Source organism: Canis lupus, chromosome 3 (assembly GCF_048164855.1).
Source record: "Canis lupus baileyi chromosome 3, mCanLup2.hap1, whole genome shotgun sequence".
In the NCBI taxonomy this organism is placed as follows: domain Eukaryota; kingdom Metazoa; phylum Chordata; class Mammalia; order Carnivora; family Canidae; genus Canis; species Canis lupus.
The window spans coordinates 79,370,233-79,393,827 of record NC_132840.1 but is presented as its reverse complement, the minus strand read 5'-3'; the positions used below and the strand labels follow the sequence as shown (position 1 = coordinate 79,393,827).

The following is a 23,595-nucleotide window of genomic DNA, read 5'->3' as shown; positions in this document are numbered from 1 at the left end:
TTAATCCACATAAAGCATGGCATATGCCAGGTGATGTTAGTGTTTCTTGTTGTCAATGAGAGAAGTCAGCAAATCTGGAGGGATAGTTGATCTGCAAGGAAGGATGAACTGGTACTAGTACTGAAGCATGGGAAGGAAACAAGAGCAGGAGACTAGGGGATCCTGAGGAGTATGCCTGTGTACGAAGGGTTTGGAGGAACGGCGGAGCGGAGTGCAAGGATGCTGTTGTAAAGTCCTCTGAATATGGCCACTTTTATATTCTTTGGCTATCATATGCTTTCATTAGGGGCAGTATTTCTATTAAGCCCTGTGGGAGGCTGAACAGCACCCTAGTAGATCTCAGATGGGGGGGCGGGAACAAGAATTTCATTTGGGTGTGGAGTATGCTGGTGCCTCTGCGTGGCCACTCTGGGGTAGTGCAAGCAATGAAGCTGGCGAATTGCTGCAGGAATTCTTCTCAAACTGCCATTTTGAAAACAGCTTCCTTGGCTGGAGTGGCTGTGTTTAGCATTTCTGCCTCTTGGGCTTCAGGCTAGTACATACCCTAGACTCTTTCCGGTAGCTCTGTTGCTGCGATTCTCATCATGACACTGGCTGCTGAGCGTGGCTCTTCTGGGTGTTGTGTGAGAAGAAGAAGGGTCACTCACTGGGCCTTTTGGTGGAGTTCCTTTGGGAAGCTTTAGCACCTTTGAGCATTTCATATGTTAAAGCAGACTTGCCTAAGAGATTTTAGTAAGAGAACTGGGAATGTCCCCTTAGTTCCAGATCGTATCCTTTCTACTACTAGTGCACCCTCTCCGGTGTTTTCCCGCGGATTTTCTAGTCTTTCTGGAAGAGGCCAAGAAGCAGAAAACTTCCTGAATTCAAAGCTTCATTTGGCTACGTTTGTGGGGGATGACCTCAGGTGTTTACTGGCTCTGGGAGTGAGAAGGCCAAGGGGTAGCAGTCTCTTCAAAACATAGCTCCTCTGATGGGGACAGATGTTTTCAAATGGAGTCCAAGACTGTGGTTTGCTCACCTAGACTGTTTCCCAGCTTGTGGTCTGACTTACTCTTAGATCCTGGTTTGTGAGAGGGGGATAACAGGTTGATGCCTCTCCTTGGCTGGACTGGGGCTAAGAATAAGGCGCAGTCTAAATCAGAGAGCAAGGTGATATAAATATCAGAGAAAAAAGGAAGGAAGTGTGGGGCCGCGTGCGTCACAGTAATATTAAGGAATTTTCCTCGGAGCCTCTGCCCTTTGCAGGAGTAGGAGTCTGTCAGTTCTAAGTCTAGATGGAAGTGTTTACTCAGGATGTTGCAGAGCCAGCCAGCCTCTTATTGCCTTCAGCGCTCCTGCGCCAGTCTGAGGCATCATCACCTCTTCCTTGAAGTATTATTGCCTCTTCACTGGTCTTCCTGCTTTTCCCTTTTCTTCCCCTTTAGGATATTCTCAACATTTCAGTTAAAGTGAGCCTTTGAATGTAAGCCATGTCGGAAGGCTCCAGGGGTGCCTGGGTGGCTCAGTATGTTGAGTGTCCAACCCTTGGTTTTAGCTTAGGTCATGATCTCAGGGTCGTGGGATGGAGCCTCGAGGTGGGCTCCACACTCAGCGTGGAGTCTGCTTGGGGATTCTCTCCCTCTGCGCTTTCTCTCTCTCTCTCTCAAATAAATCTTTAAAAAAACCTCCAGTGGTTCCTCCATATGAGTGAGGTCAACAAAGCGATATGTGGTCTGCCCCTGCCACCAGTGCCTCTCTGACATCACTTCCTGATTTTCTTTGCCTTACTTGTTCCACTTCAGCTACTCTGGCTGCCTTTCTGTCTTTAAGCACGCTAGGCATACTCTGTCCTAGGGCCTGCCATTTTCCTTTCCTTCTGCCTGCAAAGTTCTATCCCTGGCATATTAGTCTTCTATTCCTGCATTAAAACATTATGGCATATATAGCAGCTTAAAACAATGCTATACGCATTGAGCGAGGAGCCTGCCGTGCATGGCTTAGCTGAGTCCTCCACTCAGGGCTGCAGAGAAGGTGTTGGACAGAGCCGGGGCCTCAGCTAAGCCTTGGGGTTACCTTCCAAGCTCAGGTGGCTGTTGGTAGAATTTGTTTCCTTGAAGCTGTAGAACCCATGGCAGCTGGCTTCCTGAAGGTCAGCAGGGAGAGTCTCTGACTTCTCTACCCTCTTTTAAAGGCTTACCTGACTGAGTTGGGCTCCCTTCCTACTCTTCCTTTGGTTAGCTTGAAGTCAGTGGTAAAGGACCTTACCTACTACATCTGTGGAATCCCATGCAGAGATCAGATGTCCAGATTCAGAGTGATGGATACTGTCCTTTCTCTGTGTCCCATCCCCTATCCAGGTGGTTGCCTGCTTCTGTCATTTGTCTTTGAAGTTGTCTTATTCCTGCACATCCCTTTCCTGCTGCTGTCTTAGGGCAGGCTTTTCTCTTATGTGTCTAGAATGTTCTGGTAGTTTTTGAACCATCACTCTCTCTGCTTTTCGGCTCTTTTCTACACAGAATCATTTGCACAATCACTAGGTTAATCCTTTGAAATAGTCCTTTTATCATGTCAATAATTTCAGTGGCTCTCTACATTGAGGGTGAAATTCACATAATAATTTAATTAATCATTTTAAAGTGTTCAGTTCAAGGGCATTAATTAGTATATTCACCATGTTCTGCAACCATCACCTCTGTAGCTTATGGGTAAAGTATAAACTATCCAGATACTTGCCTCACTGTCTTTGCAACATTGTTTTTCCTACATAAACCCTCCAGTTCAGCTCCATTTCTGATCTCTCTCTCTCTCTCTCTCTCTCTCTCAAAATTACCTTTCTCCTTCCTACCTTTGCATATTATAAGGTTCTAATATGTCCTGTTTGTAGTGATTGCTCATATTTTCTGGGCCCAGCCATTTTTCTTCTTACACATTCCGAGACCATGTTGTATTATAATAATAAACTTTGTTCTACTGCAGAGTACTTGCTGTCTATGCCTCTGATACAGCATTTAATCCATGCTATTTTATACTATTGATTATTAACATTTCTTATGGACAGGGCTGTCCCCCCAACGAGCTGTGAAGTACTTGTACCAGGTGGCCACTGCTATGTAACAAATCGCCTCAAAACTCCATGGCTTAAACTAACATTTATTATGGCTCTCGTGTGGGTAGCTGGGGGCTGGTTGATGTTGGGGGAGCTCCACCGAGCTCTTTCAGATCTCTATGGGTCAGTGGCAGGGGTGGGGCGGGGTAGGGTTGGGGCTCTGCTCTCACCTAGCCTTGGCTGGAGTGGGTTAGACAAGGGAGCTCTGTTCCACAGCTCTCATCCTTCTCCAGAGGGCTGCAGGCTGGCCCAGGTGTGTCATTCTCATGGTGACAGCAGAAATGTGAAAGAGTGGGGGAACCACACAGGTTTCTTGAAGCCTAGGTTAGGAACTGACACACTGTAACTTCTGTTTCAGTCTGTTGACCAAAGCAAACCACATAGCTTAGCTTAGGGAGTGGTGGGGGAAATGTACTCTTTCTCTTAATGGGAGAAACCACAAAGCCAAATGGTAGGAAGGTGTGGATATAGGAAGGTGTGAAGAATTGGGGTCTTTGATGCAGTCTACCACAGGCTCATGGGCAGATTCCCTGTAGCACCCAAACATGTTATAGATAGGTGTATCAGTTACCTGTTGCTTTGTAACAAACTACCCCCAAACTAGTGGCCTTAAAACATGAGCCATTGCATTTGCTCATGATTCTATGGGTCGGCTGCGCAGGGCTCAACTGGGACGGCTCAGCTCTGCTCTGTGTGATGTCAGCCAGGCTTGCTCGTGTGGCTGCGAGTTGAATTGAAGGCTTGAGCATTCACCTGACTGGCCTCTCGGCTGAGCCTGCTGAGACATTAACCCCTCTCTCTCCTAAGGGTCTTCTGATTTCCCAGGCCTCCCCCCCCCACCCACCCCCCGCCCACACACACTTCCATGTCATTTCTCCAGCAGGGTAGCTGGACTTTTTTTTACATGGCCATCTTCAGGTTGCAAGAGAAGGCAAAGGCGCTCCGGGCAATGACTCAAAAGCTGCACGTCACTTCCACCGCATTCTGTTGGTTGGAGAACATGACAGGCTTAGCCCAGATTCAGTGGGAAAAGAAACAGACTACACCTCTTGACGAGAGGGGCGACACAGACACACTGTGGTGTGTGTGGGGAGGGACATTCAGCCACAACAGTAAGAAGCACACTAAATACCTGTTGAATGAGCATTTTGAATGAATGAATGAAGCAGAAGCAGGGTCTGCTTATGAAGAAGACTCTACGATAGGATTCTGATGCAGCACTCTCTACTTTCTAGTTATCTTCCTATTTGTCTGCACCCTCGGATGATACATTTCCCCAGATCCGTTGGCATCAAACAGCAGACTTTGGCTATGTCCCCAACCTGAGGATGCCCAACACTTTCATGGCGGTAGCAATGGATCTCTGCGATAGGAAGTCACCTTTTGGCAGGTATGGGGGTGCTTCTTGGGCTTTGCTTGAACAATACTATATGTTCTTTGTGGCCTTCACTCTGACGTTCACTTGTGAGGGGCACAGAGTGCTCTAAGGATTGGACTTTAGGAGTGTTCTCTATTAATCATTTACACCGGCCCGTGCTGCAGTAACTAAACCCCCCAACATAGCAGTGCCTTGATGGAACAACATTTCTTGTTCACATGTCCAAAGAAGGTCAGTAGAGAGGCTTTGCTCATTATAGTTGCTCACAGATCCAGAGTGACGGAGATTCCAAGTTGATCTGTGCTTCCAGTCACCTTCAAGGCTCACACTGGTGATTAAGGTAACTTCTGCTCACATTGCATTGGCCAGAGCAGGCCATGCGGCTGTGCCTGGCTTCAGTGAACTCAGACAGGGAGTAATGTGATAGAGGTGAGTGGCTCCGATGACTCCCACACGCCAGCTGTGGGATACAAGGGGATTTGAAATGAAACGAGGCCCAACACTTAGTGTCTGGTTTATAGTAGGAACTTTAACAAATATTTATTTATTTTTTATTTTTTTATTTTTAATTATTTTTATTTTTTTAAAATTTTTTATTTATTTATGATAGTCACACAGAGAGAGAGAGAGGCAGAGACATAGGCAGAGGGAGAAGCAGGCTCCATGCACCAGGAGCCCGATGTGGGATTCGATCCTGGGTCTCCAGGATCGCGCCCTGGGCCAAAGGCAGGCGCCAAACCGCTGCGCCACCCAGGGATCCCAAATATTTATTTTTGAACAAAGAAGATTGATTGATTGATTAGATGAATAAAACCAGGAGGAGACCAAGTAATGAACAATGGATTCAGAGGATTTCAGTGGTTAGAATAACTTTGAGTTAGCTCTGCTCTGGTGCCTTTCCTCCCTCCCTCAGGGACATTTATTCCTTCCTTCCAAGTCCTCTACTTTTTCAAGGTTTGTAACCTATGGGGGGCTCAGAGCCTCGTTTATGATTATTATCATTCACCCATGTCTCTTAAGCTGTTGAGCCACTGATCCCTGTTAGATTTAGTCAACTTTATTCTTTTTTTTTAAATTTTATTTATTTATTTGAGAGAGCAAGAGAGAGCACAAGCAGGGAGAGAGAAGCAGACTCCCCGCTGAGCAGGGAGCCTGATGCAGCGTTCGACCCCAGAAACCTGGGATCATAACCTGAGCTGAAGGCAGATGCTTAACTGACTGAGCCACCCAGGGGTCCTCCCCACCCCCCGCCGAGGCATCTTTATTCTTACCTATCTAAAGGGTGCTTTGTATAATGCTTAAAAAAAAATGTATGGCTACCGTTGAGCTCAAACCTGAAGTTCTCTCCCTGTTGTTTATCCTATAGCATCCACCCTCGAGACAAGCAGACTGTGGCCTACCGGCTGCACTTGGGGGCCCGTGCAGTGGCTTATGGGGAGAAGGTGATCTTTCAAGGACCACTGCCTGAGAAGATGGAACTCTTGGCCGACAAGGGGCTGCTCAACCTCATGTATTCGCAGGAGATCCAGGTGCAGAGGCAGGACAAGATATTTGAGGTGAGAATAGTTGAAACAACAGGGGTTCGTCCTGTGTTGGGAGTCAGGATTTTCTCCACACTGAAGCCCATCTCTTTAATTGTAACATTTCTGTGGGCAGAGCTTGGTTTCTTTTGGCAGGGCGGAGTTTATCCCAGAGGGGTGACTGAGTAGCTATTAATTCTTTCACTTAGAGGCAATTTTGCTAGGACAGTCAAGGAAAGGAAAATGAATCCACATTAAAATACTCCTTTTGTATTTTGCTCCCAGAGCATTCATCTTTGCTCTGGCAAGGCCTGTGGCTTTATTTGTAGGTTACCAATTGGAAGATTCCTCACTCGGGGTTATTTCCCTCATCCTTGGATGTCTTTTTTATGTCACACTCTCCCAAATTCTGAGACTGAGTTTAGTGTCTTGAGAGGCTTAGCTTGGGGATTTGTAAGTCGGTGCGAATTAATGTAATGGAACTACTTTCTTCTCGTACCTTGCGAGGGTCATTCCACTGTGGAAGTAGAGCTAATAATTACAGAGCTTATGTAGGGGTCTTCCAAAGTTGAGGTGCAGCTGGAGGCATTACTCATGGAACATGCAGATGACTGTCTCTGGGGACCATGAGGCCATCAGGCTGCAGGGGGAGTTGGGGGCGGGGGAAGGAAAGAGGTCACCGGAAGGAATGAATGAATATTGAAGACACGCTTTAATTGTACATGAGTTTACCTAGGGTGCTCCTCCTCTGGAGTCCCAGCTACAATATCCACTGGCCTCAGGTGCTTGGGCAGCACTTACCCCATTGAGCTTAGGACACCGGGTTTTAGGTCATTCCAGCTCCCCAGAAGTATACATACTGAGCTCATTCTCTGTAGTCAGCTGCTGGCCATCTGCCCGTCATCTGGACTTAGAATCAGAGTTGGGAGCAGGATAGAATTTAACCTGTGGGTACTGGATAATTTATGTCCCCTTCAGTGGATTGCTTTCTGTTTGGAGAAAGGTGAATTATCCAAGGTTCCTTTGTGCCCCTTCCTCATTGCCTGGCTCCCTTGGGAGTGCCAGGGTGGTAGCAGCAGCTGGATGGCTCCACTGGCTCAGGTCCTACCTGCTTTGCCAACTGGTCAGAAGGATCACAGCAAGGTTGTTCAGGGGAACCTTCTCTAAATGCTCTATGTGATTATGGTTCCTTGTCTCCCTCAGTAATTCAGTGTTTTATTAATTTATTTTATCACACGAACATTTATCATCACACTATGGCTATGTTGACCAAACCCAACCTGGACTCAGGTTTGTTCTGGTTATTGTAGGAAATGGATCCATGACTAAGAGTGGCTCCTTCTCTCCCTTCTAGTCTGTCTAATGGGCAGTTCCCAATCTCTTGGAATTATCCTGACTTAACCATCCTGACTTTATGATTCTCTCTTTAGATCTCATGTTGCAGCGATCATCAGTGCAAGTGGCTCCCAGCTCCCATGGATGCTTTCTCGGCTCAGACTCTGACTCTGAGTACCGGTTCTTGTCATGGCACTCTGGCTGCTGTTCGCTATGCCTGGGCCACATGGCCTTGTGAATATAAGCAGTGCCCCATCTACCATCCCAGCAGCACCCTGCCAGCGCCTCCCTTCATTGCTTTCATGACCAACTAGTCCTGGAGAGCACAGCAAGCTTGCTAATTGACTTAGTGGCATATGATCATATATATGTATTTTTTAAATTTATTTTTTATTGGTGTTCAATTTACCAACATACAGAATAACCCCCAGTGCCCGTCACCCATTCACTCCCACCCCCCCCGCCCTCCTCCCCTTCTACCATCCCTAGTTCGTTTCCCAGAATTAGGAATCTTTATGTTCTGTCTCCCTTTCTGATATTTCCCACACATTTCTTCTCCCTTCCCTTATATTCCCTTCCACTATTATTTATATTCTCCAAATGAATGAGAACATATAATGTTTGTCCTTCTCCGACTGACTGACTTCACTCAGCTGATCATATATTGAACTTAAGTGTGGGTCCTTTAGATTTGGATTTTTGGTGTTGAAGTGATGACTGTTGCTTTTAAAGGCAACTAGAGAAAAGCACTGGGCAGCTCCCTGCTAGCAAATGGCTGTTTCTGTATTCTGATTATGAGATGAGCCAGTACTGGCAGGCAAACGAGATGCTTGCCTTTTGTCCCCTAATCAGCCTAGTGTCTTACTGGACTAATTCCCAGCTACAAACAAATGGAACCTGTGTCATTCACTTCCCTGTGGGGAGTGTGACCTGTCACACAGTTGCCCCCTTATGTCCAGAATTGTGGAAACTCATGGTTGGAAGGAACTTCAAGGCCACGTGGGCCAGCTCATACTAATGTGTTCTTTACGAAACCTGGCAAGTGGTTACTGAATCTCTGTATGAAGTTTCTAAACTTCCTAAGTTTTTCCTTATGTGGAACTGAAATCTTTCTAGCCTTACTTGTGTTCTCTCTCCAGCCAAAAACAGTTCTTGAGTGTTTGAAACCAGCCAGCACTGCACACAGGCATTTGGTGAGGTGCATAGGGGCTGCCTAAAGGGGTCAGGAGAAAGAGGGACGTACTGGCTCTGGACAACGTGAAAACAGAGGTCATGGAGGGGCAAGTAGGCTCAGTAGAAATCTGAGGTAAGAGGTTTACCTATAAAAAGGATAACCCAGGGCAACCCTGGTGGCTTAGCGGTTTAGCGCCACTTGCAGCCGGGGGTGTGATCCTGGATACCTGGGATCGAGTCCCACGTCGGGCTCCCTGCATGGAGCCTGCTTCTCCCTCTGCCTGTGTCTCTGCGCCCCCCTCTCTTTCTGTGTCTCTATGAATAAATAAATAAAATCTTAAAAAAAAGAAAGGATAACCCAGATAGAAGAAAAAAGAGGCTGAAAATAAAGCTACACGATAAGCATTTAGAAAAATAATCCAGATGGGACAAATGTGAAAGTGGGCTCTGTGTGTGTACTGTTACTCATACTGCTGTTTATTGGTTGATTAAAAACGCTAACTGCACCTGATATTTGTGTCATCTATTGGAATTTGGAAATAAAAGTATCATCATTAGTGGCATGTATACATTTATGGCCCATCAAAACTGGGTTAGGAACAGGTTTGTAAATTGTTCTTTGAAGCCGGAGTAGCTTCCACTCCCTTAATGGGAGAAAAGAACGAAAGCAATAAGCACGCACCTGACCCCAAAGGGCCCAAGTGTAGCTCTGAGCATCAGGACCAGCTCTGTCAGTGCCAGGATTTATCTAGTAAAACACCAGCACAAATATACAGTCTGCAAGGAACTTTGGCTCCTCTGAGGACTTCCTAGTGTACAACTAACTCCCAACACCCATTCTTTGACCTCATATGCATCTGACCTGAGGGGAACCACGAACCTAGGAACGGACTCCTGAGAAAAAGTAAATCTACCCTCCTCTCTGCCGACACACATGCACACATGGGCTGTTCTAATTTTCAGGTGGCTCGGCATGGTCAGGAACCCAATGCCCAGGCTCCTTTCACCCCCAGTAACCTGTGCAACAAGGGGAAAAATTAGCTTTAGGTAGTAGGTAAATTAAAAGTCATGTGAAACTTCATTTTTAATGGCTGAATAATTTAACTTTTTAGCATTCAAAAAATGAGATTTACAATTATTGTAGATTTGGACACTAACAAAAAGTATAAACAAGTAAAAATCACCCCAAAATTCACCATTTGGCAAAAAACATTTAATATTTTGGTAAACATTCACTTGATTTGCTTGGGTTATATTTACACACTACACGTTGTATCATTTTATAATCGGTTTTTTACTTACTCAAGCAAAATAATTTTCCTACGTAAACTGAATATTATTCAGTTAGATTAAGTGTTTCAGTTTGCGGGAGCCCCATACTTTAACCAATTTTCCATTAGTTGACATAGAGATTTTTTTTCCAATTTTTCCCTGCTAAAATGAATACTGTGAAGAATGTTACAGGCAAACATCATAGTCTGCTTACCTCCTCAGGATCCTTAATGTGGAGTAACAGTTTTAAGGATAAATACGTTTAACATTTTGATAACTGCAGCTTAACTCTCCTGAAGGGTCCAATGGTTTACAGACCCACTAAGCTATGGTGCCATTTAGCCTCAATCCCACTGACACTGGATATTGTCAGATTTGAATCTTTAACAATCCAAGAGATGAAAAGATGTGTTAAATATACTGGGGGGAGGGTTCAAGTTTTTTAAAATGACCTGTAGAAAAAAGGTTTTACATTTATTTCATGTACCCCCTTCATATGGATGCATGTGATTTTTTAATGTAAATACACATACACATACAAGTTTCAACATTTTGGCATGTGATGCATTCTACTAAGTTCTAAGTGTTTTATTTAATTGAAAAAATAGAGGTCTTGACTCCCTGTTTAGGAAAAACCAATGGGTTGGGATCTCTAGTTTGAAAACCACTCTTCTAGGAAAGCTAAAAAGTAAATACTCTTATCAAAGCAAACAGCACAATAACTTATTTAAAAATTTTTTAAATGTCTTTCTTAAAAGGAGGCTCACCTTTATGTGTCTTACTCAGACTGTATGTAATACAGTATATCTGCTGTATGGTAAAAGCAGCAGGTATCCATTCTGTGGAAGTGCACGTGTCTAGCCAACATACACAGCAAACAAAGGAAAACATGGAAGCATTAACAGCTTTGAGTAATCCCTTTTATACCCCAGGTTTGCTGTTATCCAAATTTTATTTACTTTTTTGTACTGTAAAAGCTACACAAACTTATAAAAAGTCTATAGTTAAGAGTCAGAAAGTTAATAGCAGTTACTTTCGTTTCTGGTATTTCCGTGGCCAGTGTGGCTGTCTGCCCCCTCCCTCCGCTGATGCACCTACTCCTAGGAAACAAGAACCCCCTTGTTGTCCCCAGTCAGCAGTTAGGAACTGCAGCGCAGTGACAACTGTCACCACTCTTTCCCCGTTCTTCCGCCTCTGGGGGGGGGTCCTTCCGTTGCTTCCTTCCATCTGGCCCTGGTACCTGGTAGGACGGACAGCGAGGGCAGCCCACGTGGTACTGCCAGTGGTCCGGGTCAGGCGAGGTGGTAAGCCTCTCCCTCAGTGCCCTCAGCAGGGCCAGCACATTCGGTTGCATAGAACACCAGTCATGTTACTGCCCGGCTAGTGAAGTGACCGGGCGAGTCTGCCCTGCAGGATGGGAGCCGCCCCCCCCCCATCACGCTGGATCTGGTATTGTGTGGACTCAAGGTATTCGGCTACAAGCATGTTCTCAGATAAGGAATGGCAAAGGGGAGAGACAGGATTACAGAGGACTTTCTGATTCCCTTGAAGGATGACGTGTGATGATAAAGATGAACGGTGTGCCTTGGCCGGGCCTCTCCAGCTTGGGGATAAGCAGCACTGGACTGGGATCGTACGGACGTGAAAATAAAGCAGGTGCTTGGGTGGCAGGGGCTGGGCCGTCGTTCCTGGAGCTAGGGTCAGAATCCGGGTGGAGGGCTGTTAGACTCCCGCCTCTCCCTTCTGAGTCCGCAGCCTTCTCGCACTCTGGCTTATAGAACATTTAAGTTTACTCTACCTCAGGCAGAGCTAAGCAAAAAAAAAAAAAAAAAAAAAAAATCCCGATTATAAGAAGATGAAAATAAGCAGATTTGTAAAGAGAAATTTATTGCTAAAAATAAAGCAGCTGCAGTTTTTCCCGGGGAATACTGTCGGCACAGGAATGTCCATGACAATGTGTTAATTGTCTCCTTCATTCCCGAACTGCTGTCTTCTTCCACATTTGGAGTCTTAAGTTAAATGATGTGGGACATGACCCCTTCCTGGTCAGTCTGAAGACTGCGTTGGGCTACACTGTGACAGAGAGTTCAGGTGCTGTAGGTGAGTGTCCGCCAGGGGTTCGTGTGCCAGGAACATGGGCTGGTAAGAGGACACGAAGGGTGTGGGCTGAAGCTCTGGAAGGTCCAAGGATCCTGGAGAAGAACATTCCTTCAGTTCCACTGCTGCCTGGGAATCTCAGGGGACTGATCAGACGCATGTAGTACGTCCTTACAATTCCTAAGACCCTTACAAATCTGCCAGCTGAATTTTGCCCTCGTCTGTTAAGACAGGACAGAACTTTGTAAGAAAATCGTGGCCAAAACAGAGTAAGTGACTTGGTTAGGGTTATATGTTAGAGAGTGAGAATTTTAATTCTATTATTTCCAGTCCAGGACTCTCCCTTTATGACTCAGTGCCAGACTCCCTGATCATTCCACGCTTCTGTGGCCGGGAATCCACTGACCATAGGTGGGACCAAGGCCATGACCTGGTCCCCTTCACTTCATTTGAAATTTTAGTCCTGCACCGTGAACGCTCCCCTGGAGCTCCATGTGGTCGTATTTAGGTTAGAAAATGAGAAAGCTGAACTTCTCCGGGGGCCCTGCCTTAGCCTGATGGCAGCTGCTCCCTGTGACTGCCGCCAGCACTGCTGGAGAGCTTGGTGGGGCAGCCCATCCTTGAGCCTGGGACTCTGCCGTTGGGGCGGTGGAAGTTTCTATCACTTACTGGCCAGCTATCTGGATTACTCAACTCTGGAGAGCAGGGGGCGGCCTAAAAACAATTTTCAAGCCGGAAAGGTAAAATGAAGCTACCTTGCAGGATGGGATCAACATGATCTTCACCAAATGCCTGTCTGTGAAAGGCTTCGAAGCTTATAGTTGGATCATCCTCTGGCAGTCCTTGGGGCGGCAGCCCATCTCCAGGTCTCCACACATCAAATTTCACCCACTGGTAACTGCGAGATCAAAGGGTATCGTTATCAAGAGCTGTCTGTTAGTTGTAACGACCTGTTCTTACTTCCAGATCAGGTATTTCCTCCCGTAGATATATCTAAAAATCCTATTAACAAAGAAACTTAGAGAAGACAGGTGCCTTTAGGGACATGTCATTCTGCAAGACATCCCAACCCTTCTGCTCTCATGGTACTCACAGAAAATGGTAATTCAAGTACAGTGGGGTACTGGCTCCTGTTCACTTGAGGCCAAGGGGACTAATACTGAGGTGCGCCGGCTGGGAGCAAGCATGCTTTGCACATAGAAGCAGCTCAGTAAGTGTAAGAATAAGCAACGCAGTAACTGTCAGCTTAGGTCCCTGACCCACTCATCACAGGACTTCTCTCAAGGGAATGGATTTGACCACACATACTTGATGCATTTTCGAGCTCCTGGACAACTCTGGATCAAGTTGTGAATAGTTGGATGAGAAAACCCAAAAAAGTCAGCTCCAGATGGAAGCAGGTTGGGCATTAGTTTTCCCCTAAAAAGGAAAGGGAGGATTTGTAGTTTAAAAGTTTAGAGGGAGATGAGAAAGGTTCAGGAATGGAATGTGGGTATGAGTGCAGAGAACAAACTTTCTTGACTTGGATACTCTGGAGAAATCCAAAGGATTTCTGGTAAGAAATCTAAAGGATACAGGAGAGCGCTCTATAAATATAGGATTTCCGTACATTTAAAACAAAGTCTCACTCTACAAGTGATCTATTCAGACTGTCTTCGAGTTTCAACTTACATAGCAGCACTTATGGTCTTGAGCAGTTCTGCGTGACAGGCATCTGCAGAAGACGTGACAATGGCATTCTGAGGGTCATCTTCAGGAACAATTTCAAACTGAGAAAGACCAAAGGGCAATGAGATCAACCATGAAGGAGGAAATAGTAGAAAGACCTATTACTCCTACAACTACTACTTCACTCTAGATCTTGAAGCTGATGTATATGATACTAGAAGGTGGGCACAATTTCCTAGAGGGCTGTTAAAAATTCAATCCAAGAAAACAAAGTCCTTTGATTGTTTTGGTGCAATACACCTTACTTGACTGCTCTCCACAAGTCAACACTTAATTTGTTACTACCTTTCCTATCCACTTACTTATATCTGTAAGTACAAATGATTTTTATTTTTTATTTTTTAAAAAAGACATTATTTGACAGACAGAGAGAGAACACAAGCAGGGAAGTAGGAGGCAGAGGGAGAGGGAGAAGCAGGCTCCCCACGAGCATGCAGCCCGATGCGAGGCTCAATCTCAGGACCTGAGATCATGACCTGAGCAGAAGGCAGACACTAAGTGACTGAGCCAGCCAGGCCCCCCTACTTTTTTATTTTTAAAGGTTTATTAGAGAGAGAAAGAATCAGTGGGGGGAGAGGCAGAAGGAGAGAGAGAAAGAGAAGCAGACTCCTTGCTGAGGGGGAGCCTGACTCAGGGCTCCATCTCATGACCCTGAGATCATGACCTGAGCCAAAATCAACAGTCGGATGCTCAACTGACTGAGCCACCCAGGTGCCCCACAAATGGTATTTTAGAAATATATGAGATCAAATAACATCATGTAATCTTAGGTTAACTCTAATGTTTAGGAGGAACACAGGCCATTTTTTCTTGCAACCATCATTTATTTTTTGAATTGCAAAATTCCTTGAGAGAGTGTGTGTGTGTGTGTGTGTGTGTGTATATATATATATACACACACACACATAATTTTTATATATATATATAAATACACACAAATATATATAAACCCTTTAATCAAAACTATACTAATACTGAGGAATTTCTGCCAAGGAAGTATTTTTATAACATATATTTTCTAGCCATCTTAACTCCTTGACCAGTTTTCTACAAGTTTTATGAATTTTTGTGAAGAAAATATTTCTGTAACAAGTTCTTAGCCAATTAAGTTCCTTGACTAGTGATCTATAAAGTTTGGTTAAACAGTATCCATTTTCCCAAAGAAAAATACAGATGGCTAACAGACATGAAAAGATGCTCAATATCACTCATCATTTAGGGACATACAAGTCAAAACTACAATAAGATATCACTTTACACCCGTCAGAATAGCTTTTAAAATTAACAACACAGGAAACAACAGAAAACAGTACAGAGTTTCTTCAAAAAGTTAAAAAAAAAAAAAAAAAAAAAAAAGAACTACCCTGTGACCCAGCAATTACACTACTAGGTATTCACGCAAAGGATACAAAACATAGTGATTTAAAGGTATAAATACACTGATATTTATAACAGCATTATCAACAATAGCCAAATTATGGAAAGAGCCTAAATGTCCAGAGACTGATGGATAAAGAAAAAGAATAAACTCTTGCCATTTGCAATTACATGGACAGAGCTACAATGTATCATACTAAGTGAAAGAAGTCAGAGAAAGACAAATAACATGATTTCACTCATACCTGGAATTTAAGAAATAGAACAGATGAACACAGGGTGAAATAAAGAAAGGCAAATCATAGAACCGACTCTTAACTAGAGGGAACAAAGAGGGCTGCTAGAGGGATGCAGGCAAGGGGTGGGCTAGATGGGGGATGGGGAGTCAGAGGGGCACTTGTGAGGAGCACTGGGTACTTCATGGAACTGATGAATCACTACATTCTACTCCTGAAACTAACATCACAGTGTATGTTAACTGAAATTTAAATTAAAACTTAAGAAAAACCAAAGGAAAACCAAAACAGTACCTAGTTTTTAAAAAATGTTTACTTTAACCAAATTATTCCAAACAGAATTAATTTCTTTTCTGTATATTTTCAAACTATCATGTGCATTATTAATCATTTTTTAGAATCCCAAATCTAGTCTCCTGAGTATGGTTTTTGCGGCTGTTAGTTTTCTTCTGCAGTTTTCACTTCAATTTTACTGTGTCAAATCTTAGAGCTCTTTCTTTCTTTTTTTAAGATTTTATTTATTTATTCATGAGAGACACACAGAAAGAGAGAATTGCAGAGACACAGGCAGAGGGAGAAGCAGGCTCCCATGGGGAGCCTGAAGCAGGACTCGATCCCAGGACCTCGGGATCATGCCCTGAGCCAAAGGCAGACACTCAACCACTGAGCCACCCAGGTGTCCCTTTAGAGCTCTTTCAGTTTTGTCAATAATCATTATCTTGTGAGTTTTAGTCAGCAGTTTTGTTACTTCAACCAATGACCTACCCTGCAAACTGAAGACACTTAATGGTTTGTGTCTACTTCTCAGCCATGCATGAAAAAAACACAGACAGTTTTCTTTGGTTATTCCAGGGCTACTCTCTTGTTTGGTATTGGTCACTTTGATGCCAATCTTTTATACTGTATGCACTATACTATTTTGGACAAAGAGCAAATAAAAGTCCACAATCTACTATTTTGGTCTTGGAGAGCTTTCCCTGTTTGTATGTATAACTCTACTTCATTCTTTTAACTGCTACATAATATACACGAGGTGGATAAATCTTAATTTTTATCTATTCTCCTACTGATGCATATTTCAGCTATTCCTATTTTCTTGCCATTGCATACATGCCATTATGTACAGTTAAGTTATATAACTTATATATTAACTCTTTTACTAGCATTTGCACATTTCTCTAGGAAATACTTGAATACTTAGCAGTATTCTGGGTCAAAGGACACACATATTAAATTTGTCAGTATAGCCTTCCAAAAGACTGAAAATTTTCACTTGTACTAATGCATACTTGTTTTCCTATATCCTGGCCAACACTAAATATTATGAATCTCTCTCTTGTTTGCCTAGGAGAAAAATAGAACCTTTAAAAAAAAAAAAAGATTTTATTTATTTACTCATGAGAGACACAGAGAGAGAGGCAGAGACATAGGCAGAGGGAGAAGCAGGCCTCATGCAAAGAGCCTGATATGGGACTCAATCGCAGGACTCTGGGATCACACCCTGAGCCAAACGCGGAGGCTCAACTGCTAAGCCACCCAGGCGTCCCCAAATAGGGCCTTTTTATTTATATTTCCCTAATTGTTAATGAGGTCTGTTCTTACCAACCCAACCATCTGCACTGTTTCTATGAAATACCTGTTCTGATTGCTTTTTGCATTTTACCAGAGGAACACTTTATCTGGATATTAATCCACAGTTATATATTTTCTTCCTGTTTTTTTGCTTGAGTTTTAATTTAACTTATCAGGTCTTTTGTCATTCATTATATTTTTAATGGTCAAATATGTTACTATTTTCCTTTATGACGTCTACATTTCATGCCCTACTAAAGAAAAGCTTTCACTTCACTTTAAGATTATAAAAATATTTTTCTATATTTCTGTTAACATATAGTATGAAACATTCTATAAAGCTAAAGTAATTAAAAGTCCTGTTAGCATTTACAGAGATGAAAAAGAATCATCTGGAAGCATACTGAAATATTATATGCATTATATGCACACTAGAGATTACTTCATGTTAGTTGGAAAAAGAAAGAACTAAATTTCATGATGTACCTGAAAATAATGTCTAGAGAGGTTAATAAGCTTTAAAAATAAAAGGGGGGGGGATACTTAAAATCCTACAAACTTTTCTTTTCAGAAATATTTCAGCAGTTTGTCTTTGAGGAAATTAAGAATCAGCTTGTCAATATCCATTACAATCTTATTAGAATTTTGATTACATTTGCAGTGAATTTATAAATTTGTTATAAATATGGGCTATTGCTACAAGGAGTCTTTCTGTTAGAATACTTTCTAAACAGAACTCCTGCAGTGGCCAGGTCATCTAAACAGTCACCTGTATCTAACAACGCTGTAACCAGGAGAGGCGCGCTGCAGTATTATCCACATGCATCAGGCTGACTCTCAGCTTCTGCTCAAAGGTTCCCCTCCTTGCCTTTACTTCCTTCCACCCAACTTTCTGGTGATCTGTAACATCAGACATTGAAGCCTGGAGCTTTGAAAATGGTCTATTTTTTTCCTAATGATCAGAGGTGATGGGTGGGGAAAATCAGCTGCCTTGAATTGGTAGCAGTGGGAAGGATGAACAAAGGTATTTACAAAACTAAGGTTCACATCTTCCAGGTCCTTAAGAGCGTGTGCAACCAGAAACTAATAGGTACACCCCCATCTTTGCTACCCCCATCCTGGTCCTCTGAAATGGCAGAGTATCAAATTAGTCTTTCCTGTATATAGGCTTGTTTAGCCTCACACAGTTACCATAGCAACAGTACAAGCAGCAGGGTTCAAAGGAAAGGTCGTCACTATGAGAGCCAGACAGATATAGATCCGAATACCAGCTCAAGCACTTATTAGCAAATGTCTGATTTAGAGCTAATCGCTTTTCTGCATCTTGGGGTTACTCAAATGGTGACTGTACGGTATGTGCTTAAGTGTCAAAACAGGTAATACCCATAAGTGGCTGTCACAGAGAAGGTTCTCAAAAAAAAAAAAAAAAAAAAAAAAAACCCAAAAAAACATAAAAACAAAGAAAAGAAAAACAGCGGTCATAAGGAGAGTGGGTACCTGAGGCTGCATGCCACCATCCTTGATCTGACAGGTATACAGACACTTTTGGTCTGGGCACTTCACGCTGGCATATATCCGAGTACTGCAGTAGCCCACAGGGTAGATGGCACTCTCATCATGGAAGCCAGGTCGGTCGGTGATGATCTAGAAGAGAGATTCCCCGAATCTGCGACTAAGGTCGCTGGAGAATTCAGAAGTCCAGTGTACTGTGTGTAGTAGCCCTTGAGACCATTTTGGGGTTGCAAAGAATGACTTGAATCACAGAGAGAAAGTGTGTAGGCTGGGCAGTAGACAAAACTGACCTGGTTTCCTAGGGACTGGAGGTTTTCTGGGGTTGGTCTGGATCAGCAAGGGACTCCGGCTAATGGGAACGGGGAGGGAAGGCTCAACCCCATTCCCGTATTTCTGATTCTCCTCTCTATGTATCGCTGGTCTCACTCACCTCCCCCAGGCTATATACTGTTAGACCCCCCAGTCCGATGGGGAACACAGGCCGTCCTGAGGGATCCAGGGCAATGGGCTGAACCAGCTTGCGAGCACCTCCCTCCATTTTCTTTTTCTTGGATGTTTTCTTCAGAACTGAAACGCAAATCTGGGGTCACCCACTTTAGGTCCCTCCCAATGCTCAGGGGAAGGGAAAAATTGACACGTGAATGCTAAGAGCCATAAGCCAATCCTGGTTCTATATACTCCCTGAATGGGCACAGGGGGCTTTTCCCCAAAAGCCCAGAGTATCTTTCTAACCCACCCACCTGGCAGTGGCTAATTTTAACATTAGTGCTGAGGACCTAAAAGGCTTGCACTTTTTAAGGCCTCTTACTTTATTTAACAGATCAGAAATTTCCCAAGCCATCCGTGTGCTCAAGAGGCCACCTAGCCCATTTCCCTGCCTCTAGGAAAGACTGAACTGAAGGCATCCCAGAGACCTGGAAGTGTGGGAGCAGGGGGGAGGCCCTTAGCCTGCTCTCTTCATATTTAGCCAGGTCTGTCTAGAATTCCTTCACCCAAAGTAGCTCTGATATACTTGCTTTCTGAGGGCTAGGAGAGCTGCTTAAGGACCAGATGAGAGTTTGAGTATATCTGTGGTCATGTTAGTACCAGTTCTTTGTCAACAGTCATTGGGCCACTGGGGCAACTGATATCCTCTCCCCAAGGTACCTTCCAGTTTGTTGTTCTCTTTGCCTTTTTCTTTTTTCTCCTTCTTGGATTTCTTCCCAAATGGTTCCTCAGCCCCAGTGCTGGGCCCAGAAATGGACCCAGTTCCCTGTATAGTTCCCACAGTGCTGGCCACACCATAAGTCAGGGGCAAACTGGAGCTGTGGGAAGGAGCCGCAGCCTGTACTTCCCCTTCAGTTAGAGCCTGAAGCTGGAGGAGCTTCTTTAGCAAATACCTGAGTTTGGGAAGGAAAAGGAGCAGAGGTATGAACTTCTGTTTGATATCAGTTCAATATTTTACTCAAGTGCTGGAAAAGCCAGAATTATACACAAAGATTATCACACTCATAAAAATAAAGTTCTTCTTGGACCCAGGGAATAATGAAGCTCCAGAGGACAATATGTCAAGGAGCCATACAGAGGACTGTAGCTTATCTCTATTGCATCTAGAGTGTTCCTCTACCTGGATGTTGAAAGGTGTTACGCTTCCAAAAGGCACATACCATGACCTGCTTATGTATATATTTTATATACAGACTGTGGTCTGCATAGAGTAGTACATACTGAGTATTTATGGAATGAGAGGCAGTTTCTTTTATCCCTTCTCTTTTATAATTGAAGAGTTATAAGAAGATAGCTTATTAGATATGGCAAGAGGATCATGTCAGAAAGATGAACAGAGGAGCTGTCTCATCCCCAGGGTCCAACATGACTTGGGTAAATGGGAACCAGTACCAGCGGTTGTGAGTTTCTCTGTACTTGATCAGTAGCCAATGGGTCGTATAATGCACAAAAATTCTACTGGAAAAAATTCCCAAAACAGTAACACTGTATCAATCACTGAAAATGTGATTTTGAACACAAAATGAAGGCAGCTCACCGTCTTTCTTCTTTTGCTTTAAGAAATTTTTCCTCAAGACGAGCAATTTCATCACAAATAGCAGCATTTTCCTTTAAGAAAAATTTTTGCATAAAATCACATAAAAAGAATAAAAGATCAAAGTATTATGCTAGGAAGAGGAGCTGTATTTCTTTTCTTTTTCTTTTTTTTTTGAGAGCTCAAACGAGATCGGGGGCGGGGGGGGGGTGTGGGGAAAGGGGCTGCGAGAGAGGGAAAGAGCAGAGAATCCTAAGCAGGCTCCATGCCCAGTGAGGAGTCCGATACTGAGCTCAATCTCACCACCCTGAGCTCAAGAGTCAGATGCTTAACCAACTGAGCCACCCAGGCACGCCAAGAGGAGCTATAATTCAAATCAAAATAGTCTATATTGCTGGGTGAGCTACTCTACCTTGCAGACAAACTTTTAAAAAAATGTACAGCTTTTAAAAACTTTAAAAAGTTTTTTAAAGGTAGAGTCAAGTTCCACTATGGGCAGGGTAATTATATAACTTACTAAAACTGGGACATGTCTGAATGAAAAGGGGATGCTGGTAATTATTTTGCCAGTACAGTGTGGTAGAACTAGGGTTGCCCTAGGCAAACCAAGATATATGATCACCCTAATTAGGGTAGCCTTTGGCAGAGAAAAGGGCATACGGCTTAAGTTTAATCCTTCCAAATATGAGAAATGTCCATTCCCAAGTGCCTTGATTCTTGGGGAGCTCACAAAACCAATGTAACCCAAAGCATCTCATGCTACATGAACCCTGAAGAGTAGACCTGGGTAGAACAAAATCAACTGTAATATGCAAAATTCTTAAACTTCGTAATCTACTCATGGGTACTCAAGAATCATCTGTCTTTCTGATGCAATCTGTTTGCCAAGCATGAGCTGTAAAGGACACACTCTCCTCTGGATGTTCCCCAGGGGAGACCTCGCACTCTGAATGTTCAAAGCGGCACCCCCTTCTCTCCACAAAGCCTGCTTCCAGTACTGGATGGAACCAACCTCCTTCTGGTAACCTAGACCTTAGGTACCGCTGACATGTAGGGAGGGCATAAAAGAAAGGGAATGGCCAATGAAGTATCAAGTCCTCTTCATTCTACTTCCTTCATTTCTCTCCAGAGCGCACAGCAAGTGCTAAGTGATTGCTTCTGGAAAGAATGTTTAACTTCCAAACCTTCCCTTAGGCTTCCCCCAAAAAGCTGAGAGAATGTTGGAGCTTTTGGTGGAGAGGAGAGGGTAAGGTGGGGGATTCAGACGTGGGAAGCGCGACTGAGGACTCGGTTCCCGACTTCCCAGCCCGGAGGCAGGCAGGCCTGGGCGAGCCGGGATAAACCGTAACACGGACCGGGGCCTGCAGGCCAGCTCGGTCGGTCGGTAGACTCAGTGCCTCTACAACAGAAGAACAAGCAGAGACACTAGAGAGGCTCAAGGTATTAAAAGGGGGCGGGGGTGGGGGTGGGGGTAAATGACTGGAAAGCTTCCCGGGCCTGCTTGGGGCAGGGGTCAGTTGTGTGTATTCAGGGTGCCTGGGAATAAGCTCTGTAGTGGAAGTGGTAGAGAAACCGGGGCCAGTGATCGGGGCAAATCATCTTTGGGTTTCAGTGCCTCCCTCTAGGGTCCTCTTGAGAATCCAACGCCTTTCCCAGAGCGTTGCGGCCAGAGGGGCAAGGACCGCCAAGTCCCCGGCACGTCCTCGGGGTGCCGAGCACTCCACCTTCCTCACTTCAATCTTCACCAACTCCGAAAGGCAGGCAGCGGGCTCGGAAACGACCTAAGGCGTCCGGGGTCGCCCGGCGGGCGGGCCTAGCGGGTGTGCGCAAGCCGACACCGCGGTGCCCGCCGCCCCGCCCGGGGAGCGCCGTGCGGAGACGCGTCGCGAGGGAGAGGAGTGTCGAGGCGGACAAGCGCCGAGCGGCGGTCAGACTCACAAACACGGTGGCTTTGGCCGCTTTGCGCAGCCGCAGGTACTTGAGCCGGTACTTCTCGTTCTGGCTCTTCTTCGGGAGCTTTTTCATCCTGGCCTTGCTGGACGGCAGCGGGGCGCGCGGCGAGGAGGCCGGGCCGCCCAGCAGGCTCATGGTCCGGCCCCGCTACGGGGCCTCCCGGGCGCGGCCGGCATCGGCTCCCAGGCCGAGGAGCGCCGGCTTCGTCTCGTCGGGGCTGCCGGGACCCGGCCTTCCAGGATCTAGCCTTCCAGAACGTTCCCGAGGCGGACGGCGGCACCAAAGCTCCGTCCGCCGCCCTCGGCCCCGGGGCCTCCCCGCACTTCCGCGTCGGGGAGGAAGTGAGCCCTGCCCGGAAGTGATGTAAGGGCGCCGCGGATAACTTCCGGGGCGGCGAGCCTGGGTTGGGCGCGGCTGCGAACGTCTCGGCGGCGGGGCCGCTCTGTGCCTTCCTGGCCCGGGTGTGTGTGTGGAGGGGGCGCCGCGAACCCCGCGGTCTCCCCGGCGCGGGCCTCTCACGCGCTCCGTCCCCGCAAGGGCCACACCCGGACCGCGGGGCTTCCCGGTGCAGTCCGCTCCTGAAAGGTTTCCTGAGAGCCGGTTAGGCCGTGGTTTTTACCAGAATGGAAAAAAAAAAAGGCTTCTGCTCCTTCAGGTCAGACGCTAATAGGAAAGACAAGGTCTAACCACACAGTTGCTTTTTAAAAGATTTTATTTATTCATGAGAAAAGGAGAGGCAGGCTCCACGCGGGGAGCCGGAAGTGGGACTCGATCCCGGGACCCCAGGGTCACGCCCCAGGGTCACGTGCTCCACCGCCGAGCCCCGCCCCCCCGTGTCCCGCTAAACGTGCAGTTTTAAGAACACGAGCACCAAGTGTAGGCAGTCTGGATGTTTCCCTGACGAAACCGAAAATAGGTTTCTGCACCTATAACCTGTGTTTATTTAGGGCTAACTTGGTAACGAAGGGGTATCCAAAGTCATCACATAAGGGGTGTAGACAATCGTATGGGAAGCAGTATTGACCTATTGATCGGTAAAGGCTCAGGTCTGCAAGGCAAAGAGGCTTGTAGTCGTGCTTATTCCAGCGATGCCGCCGAGGAGCTCGCGGGTTTTCCCGTTTAACGCTCTGTACTGCTCGGAATAATGGGAGCCCGTGAGGGTTGTGAGCTGTGAGGTGTTCTGACTGATGTAAAATAGGATTTCGGTTATGGGTTCAAGATGTAGACCTCTAGAGTTGTATGTGGAGTTAAAGGGAAATATGGACCTAGTTAAAACAAGTTCCACGGATTACAGGGGTGGGTTGGGGGGGGGAATGTAATGCTAATGGGTATAAGTA

At 45.3% G+C, this 23,595-nt stretch overlaps 2 protein-coding genes and 1 long non-coding RNA gene across 9 annotated transcripts in view; 2 read left to right on the top strand and 1 right to left on the bottom strand.

The window, feature by feature from the left end:
• The window catches only part of SIAE (sialic acid acetylesterase), a 51,152-nt gene extending 42,150 nt beyond the window's left edge, over positions 1-9,002 (top strand). For all 4 annotated transcript variants that reach the window (XM_072822483.1, XM_072822484.1, XM_072822482.1 and 1 more), the window contains exons 8-10: positions 4,321-4,475; positions 5,830-6,019; positions 7,414-9,002. In XM_072822483.1, coding sequence (XP_072678584.1) covers positions 4,321-4,475; positions 5,830-6,019; positions 7,414-7,632 — 564 coding nt within the window. In that variant the 3' untranslated portion in view covers positions 7,633-9,002. The remainder of the gene's footprint in view (positions 1-4,320; positions 4,476-5,829; positions 6,020-7,413) is intronic.
• A 680-nt stretch (positions 9,003-9,682) lies between these two features.
• Positions 9,683-22,600, bottom strand: TBRG1 (transforming growth factor beta regulator 1). Of its 3 annotated transcripts, none has more exons than XM_072822486.1 (9): positions 22,244-22,598; positions 20,309-20,379; positions 19,432-19,664; positions 18,716-18,852; positions 18,271-18,417; positions 13,532-13,629; positions 13,169-13,279; positions 12,616-12,758; positions 11,634-11,955 (listed from the first exon to the last, which is right to left on the bottom strand). In XM_072822486.1, the coding sequence occupies exons 1-9, from the start codon at positions 22,391-22,393 to the stop codon at positions 11,810-11,812; spliced, it is 1,236 nt and encodes a 411-aa protein (XP_072678587.1). In that variant the 5' UTR covers positions 22,394-22,598; the 3' UTR covers positions 11,634-11,809. The 3 variants fall into 3 exon arrangements, with proteins under 3 accessions (XP_072678589.1, XP_072678587.1, XP_072678590.1); XM_072822489.1 differs by having other exon boundaries at positions 11,943-12,081; positions 22,244-22,600; XM_072822488.1 differs by lacking the exon at positions 13,169-13,279 and having other exon boundaries at positions 9,683-11,955; positions 22,244-22,600.
• The window catches only part of LOC140631167 (uncharacterized), a 38,633-nt gene continuing 37,087 nt past the window's right edge, over positions 22,050-23,595 (top strand). Inside the window, exon 1 of one of the 2 annotated variants that reach the window (XR_012028804.1) lies at positions 22,050-22,913. This is a non-coding gene — a long non-coding RNA (uncharacterized lncRNA). The remainder of the gene's footprint in view (positions 22,914-23,595) is intronic. The other variant, XR_012028803.1, reaches the window with a different exon arrangement.